General features: G+C 46.4%; 1 protein-coding gene across 1 annotated transcript in view; it reads right to left on the reverse strand.

The window, feature by feature from the left end:
- LOC119388378 (CREB-regulated transcription coactivator 1) overlaps positions 1-22,361 on the reverse strand; it is a gene marked incomplete in the record, with an annotated part of 40,852 nt that overhangs the window by 17,355 nt on the left and 1,136 nt on the right. Inside the window, 5 exon segments of the mRNA XM_049413930.1 lie at positions 5,818-6,074; positions 10,920-11,221; positions 13,384-13,448; positions 15,027-15,142; positions 17,799-17,879. Of these exon segments, the coding sequence (XP_049269887.1) occupies positions 5,818-6,074; positions 10,920-11,221; positions 13,384-13,448; positions 15,027-15,142; positions 17,799-17,879 (821 nt within the window).

A 22,361-nucleotide genomic window follows, 5' to 3' on the forward strand; every position in this document is an offset into this window, starting at 1 on the left:
ACGTATCTTGGACCCCGCAGTAGTTTCGAAATGCTACTTGGCGTCGACACCCCATGCTATCGGACGGTCATGCGATAGTGCCAGAATCTTTTCAGCACTTTGGCAAAAGGAAAGAAATGGCTTTGTGGTGGGCCCTTCAGGAAATATTTGCTGTGACACTGCACTGCATTTATTCCTTTGTTGGCGGTGATGGCGCACGTCAGGAGATGCAAATGTGTACTTGGTGGTTCTCCAGAAACCTGCAAACTACTACAGTCGACGACCGATAATTCGGACTCCACGGGGAACGTAAATAAGTCCGAATTATCGAATGTCCGAAAAAACGAATGCGTCAGAAAAAAAAATACTTTTATTGACACTTCAGCGTCCCGGTGGCCGAAAAAAGTTGTTAATGCGTTGATGCCCACACTTCCGCTTACGTGCAACCAAGTCCGCCTGTATCTCCGCCAGTGTCATGTGATCGCTGTACGATGACGAGCTGGTTTCGTTCGTGAAGGCAACGCGTCTGTGCAGCGCACTTAGCAGTCGCACAAAGAGGCAGCATGAGTGGCGGCGCGGCGCGTCTGGGTTCTCACCTATTAAATGCGTGCACTACGCATGCAACTGCACCAGGCCACATGCACTATTGAGCAGTTGACTGAAGATGCTTATTGTAAGGCTTGTCAGCGATTTAGCCGTACTGGCGCGTTTGCCACCTGCCGCCATCACGCCTCCGTGCATTTCCACTGCTTATCCGTAAAGACATCGCCGCACGGCGCCGTGATAGCGGCCCCTTTGAATTTCCGGTCCGCTTCACCCCACAACACTTCGGCATCGCGACAAAACTGACTTTCGGACTATGCTACTGTCGCAAACAGGTCGACTCGCGAAAGCGCTGGTTTGAACCTACGAGATGATAGATGCGGCAGAGGTGGGGGCTTCAATTATTGCCTTTCGGACCTGCAATTTGGGCAGAAAGTCTGAAATATCGAATGTCGAAGAGTTTTAGCGTTCGAAATTTCCGACGTTCTTGACCATTGACGTCTATGGGGCTGGTGACGGTGCCACGAAAGCGTCCGAATTTTCGAGCATGTCTGGGAAATCGGGCGTCCGAAAAATTGGCAGTTGACTGTATCTGCCACGTTTCGTTGTCGTCGGCGCGACCTTCGGCACTGGCTGTGAGGGCACCGTTGGCGCCATTTAACTCAGATCTTTTGAGACAGCAGAGCGTAAAATAAAACAAGTCTCAAGATAAAAACGAACGCGCGCGCAAGACGCTTTACCGCAGACGCATTCGACAGAATGGCGGCGATAGCAGCGCAGCGCGGGGATACAGGAACCGGAATGTAGGATGTTCGCGATATCGATACGATTTCCCACAGTTGACCAGTGCCTCAAAGATCGGCATTTCCAATCACAAATCTCTGAGGCATAAATTAGCGATCTAAATAAAGCCTCATAGATCGCCAATTAGCTTTCGTTTTCATCTCTGAGGCCATACTTTGTATGGTACGGGTGCCGGAGGAGATAATGGCTGGCGATTCGGCGTGTGCGACAGTCTCGGACAGGGTCCGGATTATCGAATGTAGATCTCACAGCTGTCCGAAATATTGGTCGTCTTTACACATTACTTCTATGGGATCATCGGCGGTGCCGCGCGACTGTCCAAATTACCGAGCATGTCCGAATCATCGGTCTCTGATTTATCGGTCGGCGGCTGTATATTCTAGGGACTGTACCCGAACACCCGAATCTGTTCACAGGTTGCTCGAGCGTTCTCCCACCGTGAGAATGCGTGCACGCGACATGGCACGGACTATTTTCTGCATCGGAGGCGTGCGAGGACCAATCGTGCCAACTTTTCTCCTCGCTGCCCCTCTTTCTCTTCGTCCACGCCATGTGTGCACTGCAGTGCAGCCTTGGCTGGTTTCAGAAGTTTAGGTTTCATCATCAGCCAGTCACGTTTTCACTGTTCTCTTGCGCTGGGCTACAATAACTATATACGGCGAAATTCAAGCTCACTGTTATAAAGTTTGCCGAAGGAAACGGGAACCGTGCCACTGCCAAGCACTTCAGTGTGAATGAGAGTCACGTTCTGTACTGAGTAAAGAAGACGAGTTCGCTTGTTAATACAAGACCAAGAAGGAGAGCGTTCCGAGGACCAAAGCAAGGAAAGTTTCCTGCCGTTGAAGAATACCTTTTCAAATATGTGCAAGAGCTTAGGTCCACCGGTATCACTATGCCGTGGGATCTCGTGTCTGAAAGCATTGTCGAGAAGAGCTTCAAGAAGATGGGGCTGTCGAACGCACTCGACGGAACCGAGGACGATGCACTTTGGGAGGGCAGTGACAGTGGCCGTGGCGGTCATTCCCTGCTAAACTTCTCAACCAGTGATTCTGGCTAGACCGTGCATGACCGGATCTGGCTTGTTAAAGTACATGCTAAATTAACAAGTACCCTTCGTTTGTGCTATAAATTATTTTTTTCTTTAATGTATATACAGTGCGCGTTAGGACTATATATTGCGCGTTATTTCGGATGTGTTTGCGAAATCTCCACATAATTTGCGCACCCCCTCTTCAGAGCTCCGAATTCGAAAAAAAAAAGTGTGCAAATTATGCGAGTAAATACGGTATTAACGAGGTTTCACTTTATAATGACTCAAGAAAGCACATTAAGCAGCTTTTGTAGATTACAACGACATTACTGTTAATATATTTTTCAGTGATTCTGTAAATACATCATTCAAATAGTTACAAAGTGTCAGCTTTCCCGCAGGGTGGCTCACTCAACTATTGGCACAAGCCGGGCACAGCCAATCTTTAATCCAGTCACGAATGCATGCACAGCGAGTGAGACCTTCGCAGCTCAGCGCAAAGTGTCAAGGTGGCTCTAGTCCACAACGATATGTGCAAACATGATACGCCAGCATGCGCGTATGATCATTTCGATGATGCCGCACATCAGCAATCAATGCAACATTGAGAAGCAGGCTTCATCATTATGAGAGGTTCAAGGATGCTGTAGCTAAAAAGCAATGGGTTAGGTTTGTTTTACAAGCTGGTTCGTGTAGGCATGCCTTTCACTTAGGTACATCTATCGCAGAAAAAGAATGGTCTAAGGTTAGCCTACATTCAACCCGCTTGTGTCGTCCCCCCTCCCCCAATCTCTTTTCTTTTGTTGATGGCACTTGCAGCCTAACCTGTTAGTAATAAAAAATAACAATAATGCACCCGACTATACTGTAGACCATTCCAACAACTGTTAGGCATATCTTCACTCTCTGACAAAATTGAGATAATTTATGTAGACTTAAATTGCATCTCATAATTTCTCACATTTATGTTCATTATATCAAAGTATGACTTCATAACCTCTCTACTTATGGAGCAAAAATTGTGCTGCCCATTTCCTGACAGTATTCGCAGAAACACATACATATCTCTTCCATCCACAAGGCAGCAAGGCCACAGTAATCATGCAAGAAAGGTACAGCAACTCGGCAATCCAGCGCACAAGTCGGGTCCACAAAGCAACAGCACTATGGCGTGCATAAGCAGCAAAGGGAGTACAGTAGCAGGTGAGCATCAAGCAGGTGCCTAAATGACAGAGGACCCATTGGGAACAAGGGTCAAACACAAAACAAACTGATCCAACTATAGGCACGTAGACCCCCTTCAGTGAACGCAAAATTCAAAAACGCTTGCTTTCCTCAGCATGTAATACGGTATGCACAAAAGCATAGCAGCTATCTGTGCCAAGCCAACCAGTTAGTCTTAGAAGGTTTTTGAGCAAAATGAAAACACCCCCCCTCCCCCACTTGACTATCAATTATAAAGGCAGGGTGTGGGTAAAACTCGGCAAATCCTAATCGTAACATCAACGATGCCCTGGCAGCTGAAACTGAAGCACTACAAGTACAGCTGCTTTGACAATCAAGCGGGGATATCAAACCATGGCAGGCGTAATTTGTGTCCAAAGAAAAAGCTGAACAGACCATCGTATGAGATCGAAATTTTTGCTTGAACAATGCACTGGCACTATGGAACAAGTGACCAAGTCTTTAAAAAGTTAAAATAACTGGGCATGTCCAAACAGCTGTTCCGAGACAGATGTGGCAGTGATCATTCAGCAATAAAATGCAATGCAGCTGTGCAATAATGATACAGTAAATCCTCATTAATTCGAACTCGGTTATTTCGAAATCCCGCTTAATTCGAAGGATTTCTGCGGTCCCATATTTTGAAATGTAAATTTGAGTGGATAATTTGAAGCAGCGGTCAGTACCAGCCCGGTTAATTCGAAAACTTTGAGTGCCATCTGCCAAGTCTCGATCCCGATTTCGCCGCTAATCCACGGAAACGACGGCTGTTGGGAGCCACAAGGCAATGCACTGTAGCGATACTAACGAGTGACAGGTGAAGCATCCCAGCCTCGCAGCTGCCAGCGCAAAAAAAAAAAAAAAAAGAACGATCTCGTGGTCAATTGAAATGGGCGCCTGTGGAAATGAAGGCGTGCTTCACTGCAACACAGCGGTGACACGCGGGCAGCATGTTGCATGTTTCTCGCAACGTCAGCGCGTGATGATTTACCCATTCTTTCTGGCAAAATAAAGGACGGTCTGACGGAATTCGTGATGTATGCGAACCTCCGATTGGCGGTTGCTCCGGCAATTAGCAGCTGTCACCAGTCCTGCTCCTCGCTGCTGACGCTGCGAGGAGCAGGTGACATGCTGCCCGCGTGTCACCACTGTGCTGCAGTGAAGCACGTCTTCTTTTCCGCAGGCGTGCATTTCAGTTGATCACGAGGAATTTTTTTCTCTTTTTTTTTTTGTGCTGGCAGCTGAGAGGCTTGCTATTTCGCCGGTTTAGCGGCAAAATTGGGACCGGGGATTGCTGGAAAACATAACCCTTGAAGCCGCAAGCTAGCAGGGACAGCAAATGACCACCTTTGATTACTTTCAGTAAATGTATGTATGTTTTTTGTATGTTTGGTTAATTCGAAAACCCGCTTAATTCGAAGGTTTTTCACAGTCCCAGTGATTTTGAATTAACGAGGTTTTACTGTATAAGGAAAAAAACAGAAGATCCACAGCTGCAGCATCTGCGGCTACCATCAAGCACTTATTATGGACATCCCCTTGCGTGAACCACATACGACGGCACCGAGATGGGCATAAAACCTATCTACCCGTTAGTAGAGAGGATATAAATGTAGAAGATGATGTTGGAAATAAGAAAATCAACAGGAACGAAATAATGTTTTACTCCAAAGCTGACTTCTTTACCAGATCCTTTTCTTGTATCCCTAACAAGTGGAAACATTACTAGACAAAGCATCCAATCTGCAAATGAAGAATGTAGACTCAATAGATGCATACTGTAGGCTTCAAGATGAACATAAAGCGGGAGCTCAGTGAACTATACTTTGTAAAACCTGTACTCTAGCAAAGATAAACTCGAAAAAGATGACGAACTGCTTGGCTGTGGCCAGAGTTGCCTATAAGAAGAGGATCAGACATTAACTTGCCCTCTTGAAGCATCTTGAGGGAATATTTGGTGCAAGTACCCTTCAAACAATTCAATGCAAGTGTTTTTCTTTCCCCACTACACTCGGTAAAGAGTACTTACAAGAAAACGACGATAAAAAGCAGCACTTGACTCACTCAAAGCCAATGATAATGAATCCCAATGACAGTGCACTCCTTTCAATGAGAATTTCAAGCCGCTAAGAGTGGTTCCATGCTCATAGCTTCCCCTATGCCCCCTGAAGAAGGTCTACAGCCCGTGAAGTGTCAAGTGTTGTCTCCCACGGAGGGGGCTCCTCCTTCCTCCCTACCTCAACGGTGATCCGGGGTGGGTGGGGTCGGTGGTGTCGACGGTGCAGGGGGGAGTGTGCACGTACTTGCCCAGGGGGTGCCCCCACCGTGGCAGATTGCTGCCCACTGGGGCCATGCAGACGACCGCCGGATCCCAGCACCATGCTGGTTGAATTATGGTGCGCCCGGCGCCGCGACGACGGCGACGGCGCAGGGCCAGGGCTTGCGTGCCGGCCCCCCGATGGGCTGGTGCAGCCACGTGGGGAGCCTGGGGAACCTGCAGTGGCCGGGGAACCAAGCATTAGCACAGGGGGGTAACCGTCAACAAAACCAAGAGGGTAATACAAAGGTGTTAGGGCTCTCGCAGACCTCACTCAGTGACGTACTCTCAATTTCTTTTACAGGAACATAGCCAGCGTTTTCATACGAGGAGGGGCGTACATCTTCACGCGTCTGTAGACACATATGTGTTTGTGTAATACATATGCATACAAGAGGAATAAAGAATTTCGGGAAAAGGGAAGGTTGAACCCCCACCACCCCAACCCCCAATTGCATTCTGCAATATCAGTGCACTTTAAATAGCCCAGGTGGTCAAAATTATCCGGAACCCTCCACTACAGCGTGCCTCGTGCACTTGAACCTCATTATAATGAATTGGAATATAACGAAACAAGGGACTTCAACTGCCATCATGTCATCACTAAGACTGGAACCTAGGATTATAGCTCGCATAAAATTTGCATTTTCTGGCAGCTTCAATAGACATTTCAAATTTTCCTCCAGCAGAATGGTCACAAGTTCGGAAACTTTACTGTACATCCCTTCCCTCGCTTCATCGAGGCTCACATCAACACAGACATTGAGCGTCGAGCTGGCTGATGGCCCTGAGCAACAAACATAAAATTTACCCGCGACTGTGATGCAAGCAACATAGGACGCGTGAGATACGCAAAGCATACACACGGTTTACCAGCCTCGACTTGGCCAGTCCCATTGGCTTTGTCAACAACTACTGGATTTATTAGAGAATGAAACAGCCCAGGAATGTGCAAGATTGGAGCATAAAATAACTCATCATTGGAATGCGCTTTCGCAATCGCATAGAAAGCTCTGCATCGTCATCTTGCTGTGCTCATTCTGTCACCATCCGTGGTGGTTGTTATGGCAATGGCAATGACACGTGCAAGGATGGCTCCGACAGCAGGCTGTAGTGAATGCATTTTTTTAGTTTTACCGAACAGGGACAGTTGGTCAAGTTGGTAAATGTGCATCTTGAAGTAAAGTGAGAAAAAACGAGAATGGAGAGGAACAAAAAAGGCAGGAAGACACAGTTTGTTTAGGTTAAGCTTTATTCTGAGTTGCACTGCTCAAGCAATATTTTTAACTAACTTTTTGTCTAAAGAAACGTGCACGTTAGATTCAGGTAAATACGTACTGCGATAATTCATCGTGAACTACTGTTTCCCCTGAAATCTTTGTAGAGCAAGCCAAAGGGGTTTATGATGGGACACAACGTGCGTTTGGCACAGTGACTGTGTACCCTAAGTGCTTCCAAGAACGAACTGGCAGTGCCGCTATTGGAGACATTATTGTCATCACCATTGTCGCTAGACACCCGTGAGGTGAGTAGTCAAGTTCAAATTGTCTTGCGAAGGAGAATTCCAGGAATTAAATAACGAAAGTTTGGTTGCACATAAAGGCACTGGTATCAGCTGGGACCTACAGTCAAAAATAAGCTAACTGAAATATGCAATTAAGTGAAGTAGAGGTGTGCGAATATTCGAAATTTTGAATATTTTTCTAATAGTGTTTGCTATTCGATACGATTCGCACTGCAATTTTACTATTCGAACTATTCGAACTTCCCAAAAACACAGTCAAAGTCAGATTGAAAGTGACCCCTTCAGATTTTCAATATGCTTCACCTCATTACACCCTCGTATTGCGGCAAAGCTGCCTTCAAGCTCCGTTACGGTCGAACTTTGCCAAGACACATTCAACATCTGATCGGAAGTTGTCCCTAGATTTTCCATATGCTTCACCTCGTCACACCCCGGTAGTGCGACAAAGCTGCCTTTCAAGCTCTGCTACGGTCGCAAATGTACCAACTCGACAAAACGCTGGTTCCAACATGGAGATGAAAGATGTGGCAGAGGTGGGGGCTCAATTAATGCTGTTTTGGACCTGAAATTTGGGCAGGAAGTCTGAAAAATCGGAAGCCGAAGCTTTTTAGCATCCAAAATTTTAGATGTTCTTGTATATCGACGTCTACGAGGCAGATTTGGAACTCCGGACTTGAAGGGAGCACACCCTTGTCCGCCACATCAGTTGGGCTTCCACAGAAGTTGAAAGAGGAGGAGAGGCTGAGGAAATGGCATCTTTGCCTATCACGTGTAAAGTGTCGTTGGCAAAACTTTGGTGGCACCAAATCATGTACATAAATAGAATTCAGCCTCTACATTGCCTCATTCTTGATAAAGCAACTATGAAACACCACCCCACCAGTGCTTCATCAACCTAGCGAAAAGAAACACTTTCATGTTGCTATCTCATAAGAGTGTGCTTAGGAATCCTCTCTAACTATTTTTCTGCAATTTCACTTCAAGTATTAGAAAAATATTCTAGAAATATTCGAGAAATATTAGAAAAATATTCGATTCGATTCGCACTCACACTTCAATATTCGAATTCGCTTCGCACCTAAAATTTTGCTATTCACACAGCTATAAAGTAGGGGTGTGCGAATATTCGAAATTTCGAATATTTTTCGAATAGTGTTTGCTATTCGATTCGATTCGCACTGAAATTTTACTATTCGAACTATTCGAACTTCCCAAAGACAAATGCAGTCAACGTCCGATTGAAAATGACCCCTTCAGATTTTCAATATGCTTCACCTCATTACACTCTCGTATTGCGGCAAAGCTGCCTTTCAAACCCCGGTACGGTCGAACATAGCCAAGACACGGTCAACGTCCGATTAGAAGTGGTCCCTAGATTTTCAGTATGCTTCACCTCATCACACCCCTGAATTGCGGCAAAGCTGCCTTTTAAGCTCCGTTACGGTCGAACATAGCCAAGACGCGGTCAACGTTCGTTTTGAAGTGGTCCCTAGATTTTTCAGTATGCTTCACCTCATCACCCCCTGTATTGCGGCAAAGCTGCCTTTCAAGCTCCGTTACGGTCGAACTTTGCCAAGACGCAGTCAACATCCGATTAAAAGTGGTCCCTAAATTTTCAATATGCTTCACCTCATTACACCCAGGTATTGCGGCAAAGCTGCCTTTCAAGCTCCGTTACGGTCGAACTTGGGCAAGAGACAGTCAACGTCAGGGGCGTAGCCAGAAATTTTTTTCGGGGGGGTTCAACCATACTTTATGTATGTTCGTGCGTGCGTTTGTATGTGTGCGTGTATATATACGCAAGCAAAACTGAAAAATTTCGTGGGGGTTTGAACCCCCCCAACCCCCCCCCCCCCCCCTTGGCTACACCCCTGGGACTCAACGTCTGATTGGAAGTGGTCCCTAGATTTTCAATATGCTTCACCTCCTCACACCCCCGTATTGCGGCAAAGCTGCCTTTCAAGCTCCGCTGCGGTCGCAAATTTATTAACTCAAGAAAACGCTGGTTCCAATATGGAGATGAAAGACGTGGCAGAGTTGGAGGCTCAATTAATGCTGTTTTGGACCTGAAATTTGGGCACGAAGTCCGAAAAATCGAACGCCAAAGCTTTTTAGCATCCAAAATTTCAGATGTTCTTATATATCGACGTCTACGAGGCAGATTTGGAACTCCGGACTTGAAGGGAGCACACCCTTGTCTGCCACATCAGTTGGGCTTCCACAGAACTTGAAAGAGGAGGAGAGGCTGAGGAAATGGCATCTCTGCCTATCACGTGTAAAGTGTTGTCGGCAACACTTTGGTTGCACCAAATCATGTACATAAATACAATTCGGCCTCTACATTGCCTCATTCTTGATAAGAAAGGCAACTATGAAATATGACCCCATCAGTGCTTCATCAACCTAGCAAAAAGAAACACTTTCATGTTGCTATCTCACAAGAACATACTTAGGGATTCTCTGCAACTTTTTCTGTAATTTCACTTCGAATTATTCGAAAAATGTTTGAGAAATATTCGAAAATTATTCGATTCGATTCGCACTCAATCTTTATTATTCGAATTCGCTTCGCACCCAAAATTTTGCTATTCGCACAGCTCTACTCTAAAGTGAAGTTAACAGATGTACACTGTATACAGGGCCCCTCACCACACCCCACTGAAGTTCTTCCTTACACGTTGGAAATTGTAGGGAGTGTTTCACCACAAGATTTTCTAATTGTTTCATTATTCGAGAAGTTAGAATAAATTGGACAAATTAGGATACAGCAGGCTTCACTACCAATGTGGACACTCTCTCCCCTTGCCTCAGCTAGCATTCACAAAGCATGTGGACTCTGCACTCTCCCTACTTTTGGAGGTGAGAAAATGCACTTTACATGATGAGCCCCCCCCCCCTTTTATTTTCCTTCTCTTTTTTTCTATTTTGCATCACGGCAAGTTTGTTATTGTGACATTGCACAATCCACAGTGGATGAAAAACCAAATTGAAAGTCCGTGGTCAGTGTCATTCCAAGAAGCGCCTGTTATATAGGCATGTGTGTGTGTGTGTGTGGCTTCCAAACTCTGTCTAAATACATCGCCCACAAAAGAGAGCACGTGTGCTACCTTATGTTTAAACATTTAAACCTTCCTCGCACCGCAAAGGCACGTCATATTCTGCACACACGATCACTACTGACCTATCTAAGCACCATGCTTGTTCGTTTGCAATGCCCAAACCTCGTGGGTGGCCTTTATTGTAAATATTGTTCTCGCATAATACCAGGTATACCTAACAGTACTGAAGGTTCACACAGGTTCAGCCTCCGATAACCACCTCCCCTTTTCCACCACTCATTTTCTGCTGTTTCATTCTCGGCAGTCTTTTTTGGTGCACATTTCCTTCCACCTGCCCTTTACCCTTATTCAGAAACTGGGCTTCCACACAAGTAAAGCAACGGATTCGAATCACGAATGCCTGGTTAGTGTAAGCCGACTGCACCAGAAGCCTCGCACTGTCAAGCGCCGCAGAGGCAGGGCTCTGACCGGGATGTAGGGGCGGCAGGGACGGCGGCCCCGGGCTGGCTCCCTGCTGCTGATGAGCAAGCTCCTCCGAGGGGTCAAGCGGGGTCGCCAGAGGTGGTGGGAAGTGCAGGCTGGTCAGGTCGGGCAGCGATCCCGTATTGCCGTTGCCCATGGGGGGTGCCTGAAGGCTTCCTGCGTTGGGTCCCCCTGCACCCTGAGGAGGCCCACCGGCTGCACCGGGACTGGATGCCAACGCTGTCCCGTCCCCACTCTCGTCTTGGGGCAGGTAAATACTGCAAGACAATGCCCACGTTCACACCACGTCGTAACAGGACAGGTGGACAGAACTAACACGGTGCAAGTGGAAATAACTTCTGGAAATTTGGCATAATATTGTTCGCATATGTATTTCTTTCTTTACAGTGTTTACTACATTTATTTTACATAATTACTCAGCCTGCTCATCTCATACAATAGCTCAGCTAAAGCTAAGTTCCCTGGAATTCAGTCTACCCTAACTAAGAGTACCTCTCATTGTTCCCACTTTTTCTTAGTACACTGTTTCTTCGTGTGGTTGTGGTTAACCTCAATCAAGACCCTCGAATCCTCTCACTCTCCTCATTAAAGCTTCATAAAGCATTATTGATCAGTACAAGCGCTCCATAAAAGTGTTTGACGTCTAATCTAACAACCAGACAGCAATAATACAGTCGCCGACCGATAAATCGGACACCGATAATTCGGACATGCTAGGTAATTCGGACAGTCGCGCGGCACCACCGATGATCCCATAGAAGTTATGTGTAAAGACGACCGATATTTCGGACAGCTGCGAGATCTACATTCGATAATCCGGACCCTGTCCGAGGCTGTCGCGCATGCCGAATCGCCAGCCATTATCTCCTCCGGCACCCATGCCATACAAAGTATGGCCTCAGAGATCAAAACGAAAGCTAATTGGTGATCTATGAGGCTTTATTTCGATCGCTACGTTATGCCTCAGAAATTTCTAATTGGAAATGCCGATCTTGGAGGCACTGGTCAACTATGGGAAATCGTATCGACATCGCGAACATCCTATATTCCGGTTCCTGTATCCCCGCGCTGCGCTGCTATCGCCGCCATTCTGTCGAATGCGTCTGCGGTAGAGCGTTCTGCGCGCGCGTTCATTTTTATCTTGGGACTTGCTTTATTTTACGCTCTGCTATCTCAAACGATCTGAGTTAAATGGCGCCAACGGTGCCCTCACAGCCAGCCCCGAAGGCCGCGCCGACGACAACGAAACGCGGCAGATACAGTCAACGCCGATTTTTCGGACGCCCGATTTTCCGGACATGCTCGAAAATTCGGACGTTTTCGCGGCACCGTCACCAGCCCCATAGACATCAATGGTCAAGAACAGTCGGAAATTTCGGACGCTAGAACCTTTCGGCGTCCGATTGTTCGGACTTTCTGCCCAAATTGCAGGTCCGAAAGGCAATAATTGAAGCCCCCACCTCTGCCGCGTCTATCATCTCGTAGGTTCGAACCAGTGCTTTCGCGAGTCGACCTGTTTACGACAATAGCAGAGTCCGAAAGTCAGTTTTGTCGCGATGCCGAAGTGTTATGGGGTGAAGCGGACCGGAAATTCAAAGGGGCCGCTATCACGGCGCCGTGCAGCGATGTCTTTGCGGATAAGCAGTGGAAATGCACGGAGGCGTGATGGCGGCAGGTGGCAAACACGCCAGTGCGGCTCAATCGCTGACAAGCCTTACGATAAGCATCTTCAGTCAACTGCTCGATAGTGCACGTGGCCTGGGGCAGTTGCATGCGTAGTGCATGCATTTGATAGGCGAGAACCCAAACGCGCCGCGCCGCCATTCATGCTGCCTCTTTGTGCGACCGCCAAGTGCGCCGCACAGACGCGTTGCCTTCACGAACGAAACCAGCTCGTCATCGTACAGGGATCACATGACACTGGCGGAGATACAGGCGGACTTGGTTGCACGTAAGCGGAAGTCCGGGCAGCAACGCATTGACAACTTTTTTCGGCCACCGGGACCCTGAAGTGTCAGTAAAAGTTTTTTTTCTGACGCATTCGTTTTTTCGGACATTCGATAATTCGGATTTATTTACGTTCCCCGTGGAGTCCGAATTATCGGTCGTCGACTGTATCAAGCTTTACTGAGCAGGTTTCTTTAGTTTGATGGCTTCCTATGCAACTTCAATTGATTCTTCTGAGAGCAGCATATTGTTTCCCCAGCAATATTGCCGCGTCAGATCTTAATATTTCCTGTATCACGTGCTCTTTATCTGTGATACCATAAAAGATGTATTAACAGTGCTCTATACTGTGCTCTGTACTTCTACAGTAGACACCAGACAAAACAACCACATTAGATGAACATGCATTGCCATTCCTACCCTCAAGGCTACCATTTAGAGAAATATATAATGTTTTCTATAGCAAACTGACTTGATTCCAGGGACATCACAGGATTTTGGTCGGTGCTGCTGATGCTGCTGCTGGGTTGAAATTCCCTGCATAAAGCCAGTACACAAGGCACAAGTCAGTGAACACTTAAAAATGTGCTAGTGCTAGCAGTTTAAAAAACTTTAACTGTGGGGCCTTCATGTTCTTAACACTGTTAGCATAAGTTGGGCTGGCCTGTCGGCGCACTTAAAGTAATGCAGAGAGCGAGGCCTCAGCCACAGTGGTGTTCCTTGATACAGTAAAACCTCGGTGATACGAATCTCGCGGGGTCACCAAAAATATTCGTATCACCAGAAAACATAGAAAATTAATATGCAACAAAAGAAGGTTGGTATATGTTTTGATTTATTGTTTCTCAGGGCCGCAGCGACGTCATGAACACCTCTGAATGATTGCCAGTAAAGCTTTTAGATGTCAGCGATCATACTTGTACCCATAAATACACCGTGCGTGCGTACGTGTATAATTAGTGAACCAGATGTGTTGTGACCCATGATCGCTAGTAACCCCCTTCCTAATCTTAGTACGCTCTTCCGCATGACACCAGAGTACTGAGGCAAAAGTGTTTTAGGAAGCGCTTTGCACGCAATAGATGAAGGCCGGAAAATTTGACAACCACTGCCCTTCGTTGCTGTTATTGTCTTATCGCGGTGGTATTTGGGGTGTTTTTCGGGAGATTTACGGCCGTGCCCGCACAATTGGGAGGTTTGCTCAAAATTCGGGAGTCTCCCGTGTAAATCGGAGTTGGCAGGTGTACGCGTACGTAGCGAGGTCTAGCACCTTCGCCAAGACCAAGAGCGTCCGCTTCGTTTCTTGCGGTCCTTGTCCCCCTTTCATAGAACGCCTGACTGCAAGGACGTGGCTTGCATCGACGTGGTAGGCACGTGTTAACACAGTACAACGACGCTGCTGCCTCGAGCACAGCGGCACGCGTCGACGCGTCAGAAAGAAAAAAGAGAGAGAGAAAGAAAATAAGTGCCATACCAACACCATCTGTAATCTAAACAGGAAAGCGCATTAAGGACTCCAAGACTTGCGCGCACAATCTCAGATGCAACGACGCACCACTGGTGGTTACGCAGCCAGTATTCCCGCGCCCGCACGTGGATTCCACATATTCCACGACAGCGCGGGCAGCACCTGTTTCTACCTTTACACTAGTGTACGTTCGTATCAAACGTCGCGGGGTGAAAATCGGTTCGCAACAACCGTACTTCATTACATTGCAGGGTAATGGGGCTTGGCCTGGACCACAGGAAAATTCCTTTCACCCCGAAATTCGTATGAGCCGTGATCGTATCACCGAGGTTTTACTGTAACACCAAGATTCGCAGCATGACAAGTCAAAATTCAGGCACGAGTTCAAAAGAATGTGAGTAAACTTTTCCAGTACCACATGTCTATCCTTTAGAATTCTGCTAGTAGCATAACACATTGGGCACTTAAAGAAAGAATGTTCCACCATCCCCATTCATAACTCAGCACAGCAATGCCCAAGGACAACCTGCACACACACACACATAGCTGCCGACACGTACACAACATACAACAAATTTTGTTGTTGGCGTGCACAGCACATGCTGCGTGTGTTCATAAAGGAAAAAAAAAAAGCTTAAAGCACTCACACATCCCATACTGGAAAGGCTGTTCCCATAGCAGTCACCTCCCCCTCCTCCCTTTGGGTCCCAGTAGCCCTTCATATTCATTCCATCCATGGCCATGCTGTTCAAGTCCTGCATACCTGTTGTGCAAAACACAAATGAATGGAAACAATCATTGAAACCACTCAGTTAGGGAGAAGCCACTGAAAGGCCACACAGCAACTGCGACAGGCCAATTTGTGTTGCATGATGAGAAACATGCAAGGAGGACGCTCTGTCACAAGCACAAGAAATGCTTTTCCAACCCGAACGAATGCACTTTACAGAGAAAAAGTGTACAGAGGAATTCAAAGGCTTAATTCAAGCAGTATGCACATGCCATATCCATAACACTAAAGACCTCAAGTGTCTCAAACTACCTTCCTTCAAGCCTACCCCCTGTTACATAATGAATCGAGTGCTTTATGGTTATAGTCAATGCCTTCAAGCCTATAAGCAAACAATCAGAAAACAAAAATATTTTGTGCTGATAGTTCGGCTGGATGCTTTGTCTCCATGAAGGACATGGCAAATGTTGCCCTTATTCAAAAGGATATATATATACCTATATTCATGAAGGATATAATGGCCACCCCTACTCAACTGCCTTTGGCATGATCCGTGTGAACTGCATCTGTTGCTATTCTCCACCTGTTTTTACATGATCCCCCAGCATATTCCGACTTCCCCTATCCACCTAATTCCTTCCATCCAAATCTTCCCCATCTGCACTTCAGGAGGAGGAATGGTACTTCTTGGTGAACATTTCAAGACTTGCTTTCCACTTGTTGCTCATGCTCATGCATAAGTGCAGACATTAGACCCGTGCACATTGTACGTGACCGCTCCCCATCCTTGAGTTTTGTTTTATTCCTTTCTTTTAGTGTTCTGTCGTACATGTGCTCGTTGACCGCTGGAAGGGGCCTCTTCCTTGTTTATGGGCTGCTGAGATCAGTGAGCCTCCCTTTGCTTTGGGGCGCCGGGGCAGAATAAAGGAGGCAGCCCCACTTTACTGCACTCTGCCGTTTCGAATGCAAGAGGATGAGCCTGGCTTTGAATTGCTCGAGACAACATCAGTGCCGCTGGAAAAGGAGGTGAAACACGACACTTTGCGCCTTTGTGCACGGCACGGCGTTCGGCACGAAGTTTCTTCGAATGCGTGGAATTTGGTCGTCGCCGGTTGCCCAGACACTCCGACTTAGTGGAACCATTTGTGTGCGTGTGTGTGTATGCATGTTTGTGTCAATGTGCAGGTTTGTGTGCTCAGACCTGTGGCCGGGAAAAAGAGAGCGAAAAGCGCGGAAAGGACGAGACAGACAGAGAAGCGCGAGCGACGAAAAGAGTCTGCGAAGTGCAAGCAATTAGAGCGGTTGGGCGTTGTTAGCGGTGCGATTTGAGCGAATATTCGTATGAGACTTTGTGTTATGAGTTCTGTGTTGTAAATAAGTTTTTGATAATTAAATGTAAACTTCTCTTTTCCCTTTTAACCGTGCGTTGCGTTTTCTACTGTATTTTATTTTACGGCCCAGCCATCCTTGACGCTAACAATATGCATTCAACTTCAGCACATGTCCATCCTCTGTTCCGAAAAGTTATGAAGGCCATCACACACAGCTCTCTGATGTATGTGCGTCGAGGTACATGAGGTAGCAGCTTCCCTCTGTCATTATACAGAGGAGGAGGCTGGGGGGCACTACTGCCCCAACATTCCAAGCGAGTGCCCCCTTCAATACCACTGCTAATTTCAAGTTTCCATGCTGTTCTGGGAAGCCTTCTCACACCTTCCTGCCCTGCACCCTTATCACGCACCGCATTCAGGAAACACTGGCCTGCCTTAAATTTTTCTATATTTTTCAAAATTTGATTGTTTTTATATCCCATATATTAAGATCACACCCCCAAACTTGACGCACCACACCCATGATGTATTTCAGGTTGCCACGAGCAAAAGCATGGCCTTCGAGATCTGTAATTGCAATTCAAAGATGGCGTCTATGACGTATATTCGATTACGGCACATGTAGCCAGCCAAAAGTAAGGCCTTGAGATCGATGTCTGTTGCCCAGAGCTGCTACGTTGGTGTGGGCTCATCATTAGAAGTGCTTCCATGCCATGTTTCCCGTGGTCTGATCGCACTGCCTTTCTGTTTCTTGTGTTTGTCAGTCATTGTCGCAATGCGCCACGCCACGGACGAAAACCGGAAACCTTGTGCACTCAGTCTTTTTCTTGTGGGAAAAGTTGCCACCGCCATATACAATTTTGGTGCATTCTGAGGTGGTGCCCTCACTCCACTTTGCCGGTAGTTTCAGCTTGCTTGGGGGAAAGGGGGAAGGGGGGGTTGCTCAGAATTTTACAATATGTCCTTGAATAAGATTTAAGCTACCCAACAGGCAGAATGATGCCTCACTACCATTTCTAGAATGCCAGCCATTATAGAAAGCCTCACTGCAAAACGGCCAATTAAAGGTGTTATCACAGTCGTACAGGCATTTCGCCTGCATGGTAAAATGACATAAAGCTTGGAAAAGGAATGACTTGCCTGCGGCATCAATGAAGCAAGCAAATATGCATTAATATTCATGCTTTCTTACAACGCATAACCAAGAACCAAATGCTGTTTCGACTGTACCCGAAGCTAAACAACAAAATTCAAGAGAAATGCCTGTTGGCCCAGTTTCAGACTGCACTGCGCCCTACACTACAACTCACTTCGCATAAACAAAAAAAAAATGAGTGCATCCTCATGAGCTCGCATACCCATGATCTCCTGCCCAAAGCCATCAACTCGTGTGGAACAGTCACGGTACATCTGGTCCAATTCCCGAGCTGTGACAGGGTCTGCAAGGAAGGCGGAGAACTTGGTGTGCTGCAGGGACTGCTTTGCCCCAACAAACATCTCAAACTAAACAGCTAGCACCACAATTGGGCGGCTTCTACAAAACAGGCGTACGCGATGCAAACAAGGGTTGTTCAATGACAACTGCTTGAGCTTCTCACAGCTCTAGAAAGTACTGCTAAATAAACGGGAACACAGCTTGGACTACTCAAACAAAAAGCTTCAACAGATGCCATTACACAGTTCAAAAGTGCACAGCGGCTTTTTCTTGGCATCTGCTACCTGCTTTAGTCATCTGCTATAGCACTTAAAACTTCTAATTAAATAAGGAGTACTACTTTCAAAGTATACCCTCGCCTAGAAGACACACAGGTCAAAAGTTGCTGCAAACCACTCCTATAGCTGTTACAGAAACAAAAATTGGGGGACGCTTAAGCTTCACCTTTAAGAGCTGAACGCGGATAGCGATATTCTGTTCCTACTGCGCAGTTCGAACACTACGAGGGTTTAACAGAATGCGCCCACTAAGGCGTGTGCCTTATGTAATGGGTAGCATGCTTTAAACCAGGAGCAATTATGCGCGAGAAAACTTCTTCGAAGTTGCGATGCACCCACTACGTGGTCTTAAGGGAATACGCGCACTAATGTGTGCGCCTTTTGTAATGGGTGGCTGTCTTTAAACCACGAAGTCGTTATGATATTGGCATGGTGTGACGCCCTATGGCAATGTACACTTGTACCACGCAATACTACTGCGATATTACATCTCGTACTGCGACACCTGTATACAGGACGCGTATTTTTGGGAAGCACGAAAGTTACTTTCAGTGCAGCTCCAAGCAGAGGCGTGGCTGTGTGGTAGAACACCTGCTTGCAACGCAGACGGCCTGGGTTCGATTCTCATTGGGACCAACATTTTTATTATTTATTTTATTTGCAGCTTTTTTCGATTTTTCGGTCACGGACATGATGATGATTTTTCGCTCACAACCAACGGCCCCGACGCCGACAGCGCAATTTCTGCAATACGAGCTCTTTAACGCTATCGCGTTAAAACGTAATTTCAAGGTTCACAAAGAATAGAGCAAGGGTGTTAAGGCTAAAAGTGGCATTCACACATGTATTCTTACTAGGAATGGCACTGATATAAGCAAAGTTACTTGCTTGTTGCAAAGTACACCCACTGCATCTTCCGAAACACTGAAGTAACTAGCGTGTGTGATACAATTAACGTTCGAACTGCAGTCTCCGTGATCTGGCTCCCCTGTTAGTAACTGACCTAAATATATACATATCCTTGTATACAATCTAACGACTGATTTCCAATCGTGAATTCTCTCTCTTCTGTCATGTTACTGTGCATTATCTCTGTCCTCATCATATTGAAGGGGTCATGAACCACTTTTCCAAGTAATGATCTAATGACCTCAGTATCGGAGTGTACTGCCTCCCGAATCGATTGCCGCAAAAATTCTCGAATCCGTCAAGAATCAGCGGAGTTACGGGGGTTTGGCGCACGCTCCCAGCGCTTTCTCTCTTTTCTCGTGCCGACGAGCGCACTGGAAGCTAGACAGGGAGGGATGGCATGGGGGAAAGAAGTTACGTCAGCGCGCATCATGAAACGCGATCGCTCTCCCGCTGTGATTCGCTTGCGCGAGTGCGGGTACCGTGTACTGAGGAGTGCGGCGCCGGCAAGTGGCGGCACCCCGCAGCAAGAAGCGCATCTGATCCGAACGCCGCTCTCGATTTACGTCGGCTATCGGCCAATAAGCATGCTATGTCTCTTGCGACGTAAAGGGACAGATCCGCAACGGTAAACGGACAGACGCCCCGCCCACCGACGAGAGTGAGAACTGGCCTCTGTTTGAAAAGAGGGTGCCTGGGGAAACGGCAACTTCGCGCTCCGCTTGTGGCCATTACGCGGCGCGCACGACTGTAATATTTTGACAGAGCAGTTCATAGCCGTCGTCAGCTTTTCCGCAGGATGTGTTTTTTCAACAAGCCAAGGGGTGCTTCATGACCCCCTTTAAGCTTTTAACCCTAAATTTAATACTTTCTCAGTTGAAGTCCTCAATCATTTCATATGAATCGCCTGTAATATGCTTTATATGTAATATGCATGTAATGTGCTCTAACACAATAAAATGTAAGCAATATGACACCAAACTATATCTAAAATACCATTAAATAAAAGGGGTTGATATTAGATTGATTAATGCCATCTCTTTTCTTTTAAGAAATATCCCATTGTCCATCCTCTGTGCGGAGGAGGAAAAGACCGCCTACTCAACTGGTAGTGTTTAGTGACTTCATTGAAAGTAAGTAAAGCGTCCTAAACACTCAGAGTTGTCTAGACCTCAGGCCATCACGTTTAGACTGCTACAGACTAGGTCTTATCCTAGTCTATCTTTCCTCAGCATCGTCTCTTCAGAGGCTTTCGAGTCTAGCTGCCCTGACTGCGGGGAGATCAGTAACGTTGAACATATGCTCTGGCGGTTTGCCCCTCGTTACGGGGCCTAAGTCGGCTCACAGAAACAGGATTGGGATTCTGCCTTACGAAGTTCAGAGTTTTTACACAACTACGGGCTTGTCCAGAGAGCCCATGATGCGGCGGTGAGGCTAGGCCTCCCCGTCCCCACGTGGGAGCGGCCTGCGTCGTTGCTCTAAGAGTAGCGTTTCTCAGGACCCAATAAAGTTCTATGTCTGTCTGTCTGTTGTCCATCCTCTGTAAGCAAGAATCGTTCGTAAAGTGGCAAAAGATTACTAGCAGGTGGGCTCATTGTATGGCAAAATGTGGCAATGGCACGTCATAGACTGAGGTCATCAATATACCTTAAGCCAATTACGAGAGGAAATGTGAATGTACTGCTGTACTACGTGTACTGTAACAAGCACCTGCAGCTTTTTCTATTTAGACAGCCAAATGAAAACAACACTGTTAATTTACAACTATAATGAAGCAGTACTTGAACGTAGCTGGCACGTGTAGGCACTCCATATGACAGTGCCACTAAATTAGTGATATCAATTATGGCACAAGTTGACAGTGGCAAGAAGTCACTGCACAATCATAATGAAATAAAACTGTCAACTAACCCACAATAAATTTATCAAAACCCTTGCCCCAAATGCAGAAACGTGACTTCGACAGCTTAATATGCTAAAAATATCCACATATACTTTACACCTGTCACACAAGCATTTTTCCACGTGCATCAAGCCAAATGCAACTGAACCCTTGAAGCCTACACAGGTCCAGCATCATTGCAAAGTAGCCTACTAATCATCAAGCCTGCTAGACCTTGCTCTTTTTCAACCCAGTCATGCTTCCTCAAATGCAAAAAAAGAGAAAATCTTGAGCATGATTTAAGGCTGGAATGTGTGCACACTCTCAAGTTCACGAGCCAACATGTGCAAAAAATAAGAAGGTACAACAATAACCTAAAGAAGAATAACCAAGTAATATTGCTTCAAATTAACTCATACCAAAATGCACAAATTTATAAATTCTAGCCTGCCACAGTTACACAAACCAGACTACGCTAATGCTCTACCCACACTGCTACATACAACTAATAAACGAATAGCTATGTCCTGAATGCAATGGACCATTTGCAAAAATCTGCAAGGCGGCTTTCCTGCAAGGTTGTTTTCCAACCAAAAACTCTCAATCCCCGACTTGCTTTTCTCGCTCATTCCGTTCTTGCTTCTCTACCCCTCCCCCCCCCTTTTTTTTTCTTGCGAACGACGGCTGCCTTGTCCACCTAGCGAAGGCTGAGGGTTGTACGAGGCGGCTCCCCCTACAGTAATAGTGGGGGAAGAGGTCGTTTTGTCGTACTCGCGTGCCTTCCCGGAAAAAGTTCACAATGAGCGAGAAAACCGTCTGCGACCGAGAGTTTTTGGTTGGAAAACAACCTTGCAGTAAAGCCGCCCTTGCAGATTTTTGCAATGGTCCATTGCCTTTCATGCTACTTTTACTCAATCTGAGGCACATTCATCGACGATTGGTCTGTACTGGAGCATTCATCTGTAACAGGAGGCACAAATGGTCCATAAATGAGCTGGACCATTTAGTTCTTCGTTTGAATGAGAAAATTGTAACGCAAATCAAACATTGACTTGGATCAGAATTGCCTGTGCAACAACAATACAAGCTTTAAAGTGAACATACAAAGCCTGAATGTCACGGTGCCGGGCAATGATGCTAGCGCTCCAAGAAAACATACAGCCCCATATTAATACACTCAAATTTGCCAAGAAATTGCGCTACGCCTTTCCTCATTTTTACAAGGAGGCTTTTAATCACAGAGGAGGTCTGAATTAAGAAATATCTCAGGCCTGCATATTTTATGTGCACCTTTTTGTTCTTCCGCACTGCAGAGTGAGAGTAATTATAATAATAAACTATGACCTAAAAGGCAGGTGAGCATTAATGCTCAGGTACACAGCTGTGTACCATAATCCATTTTAATGTTCACTAAGTT

The sequence above is a fragment of the Rhipicephalus sanguineus genome, chromosome 3 (assembly GCF_013339695.2).
Source record: "Rhipicephalus sanguineus isolate Rsan-2018 chromosome 3, BIME_Rsan_1.4, whole genome shotgun sequence".
NCBI classification, from domain to species: domain Eukaryota; kingdom Metazoa; phylum Arthropoda; class Arachnida; order Ixodida; family Ixodidae; genus Rhipicephalus; species Rhipicephalus sanguineus.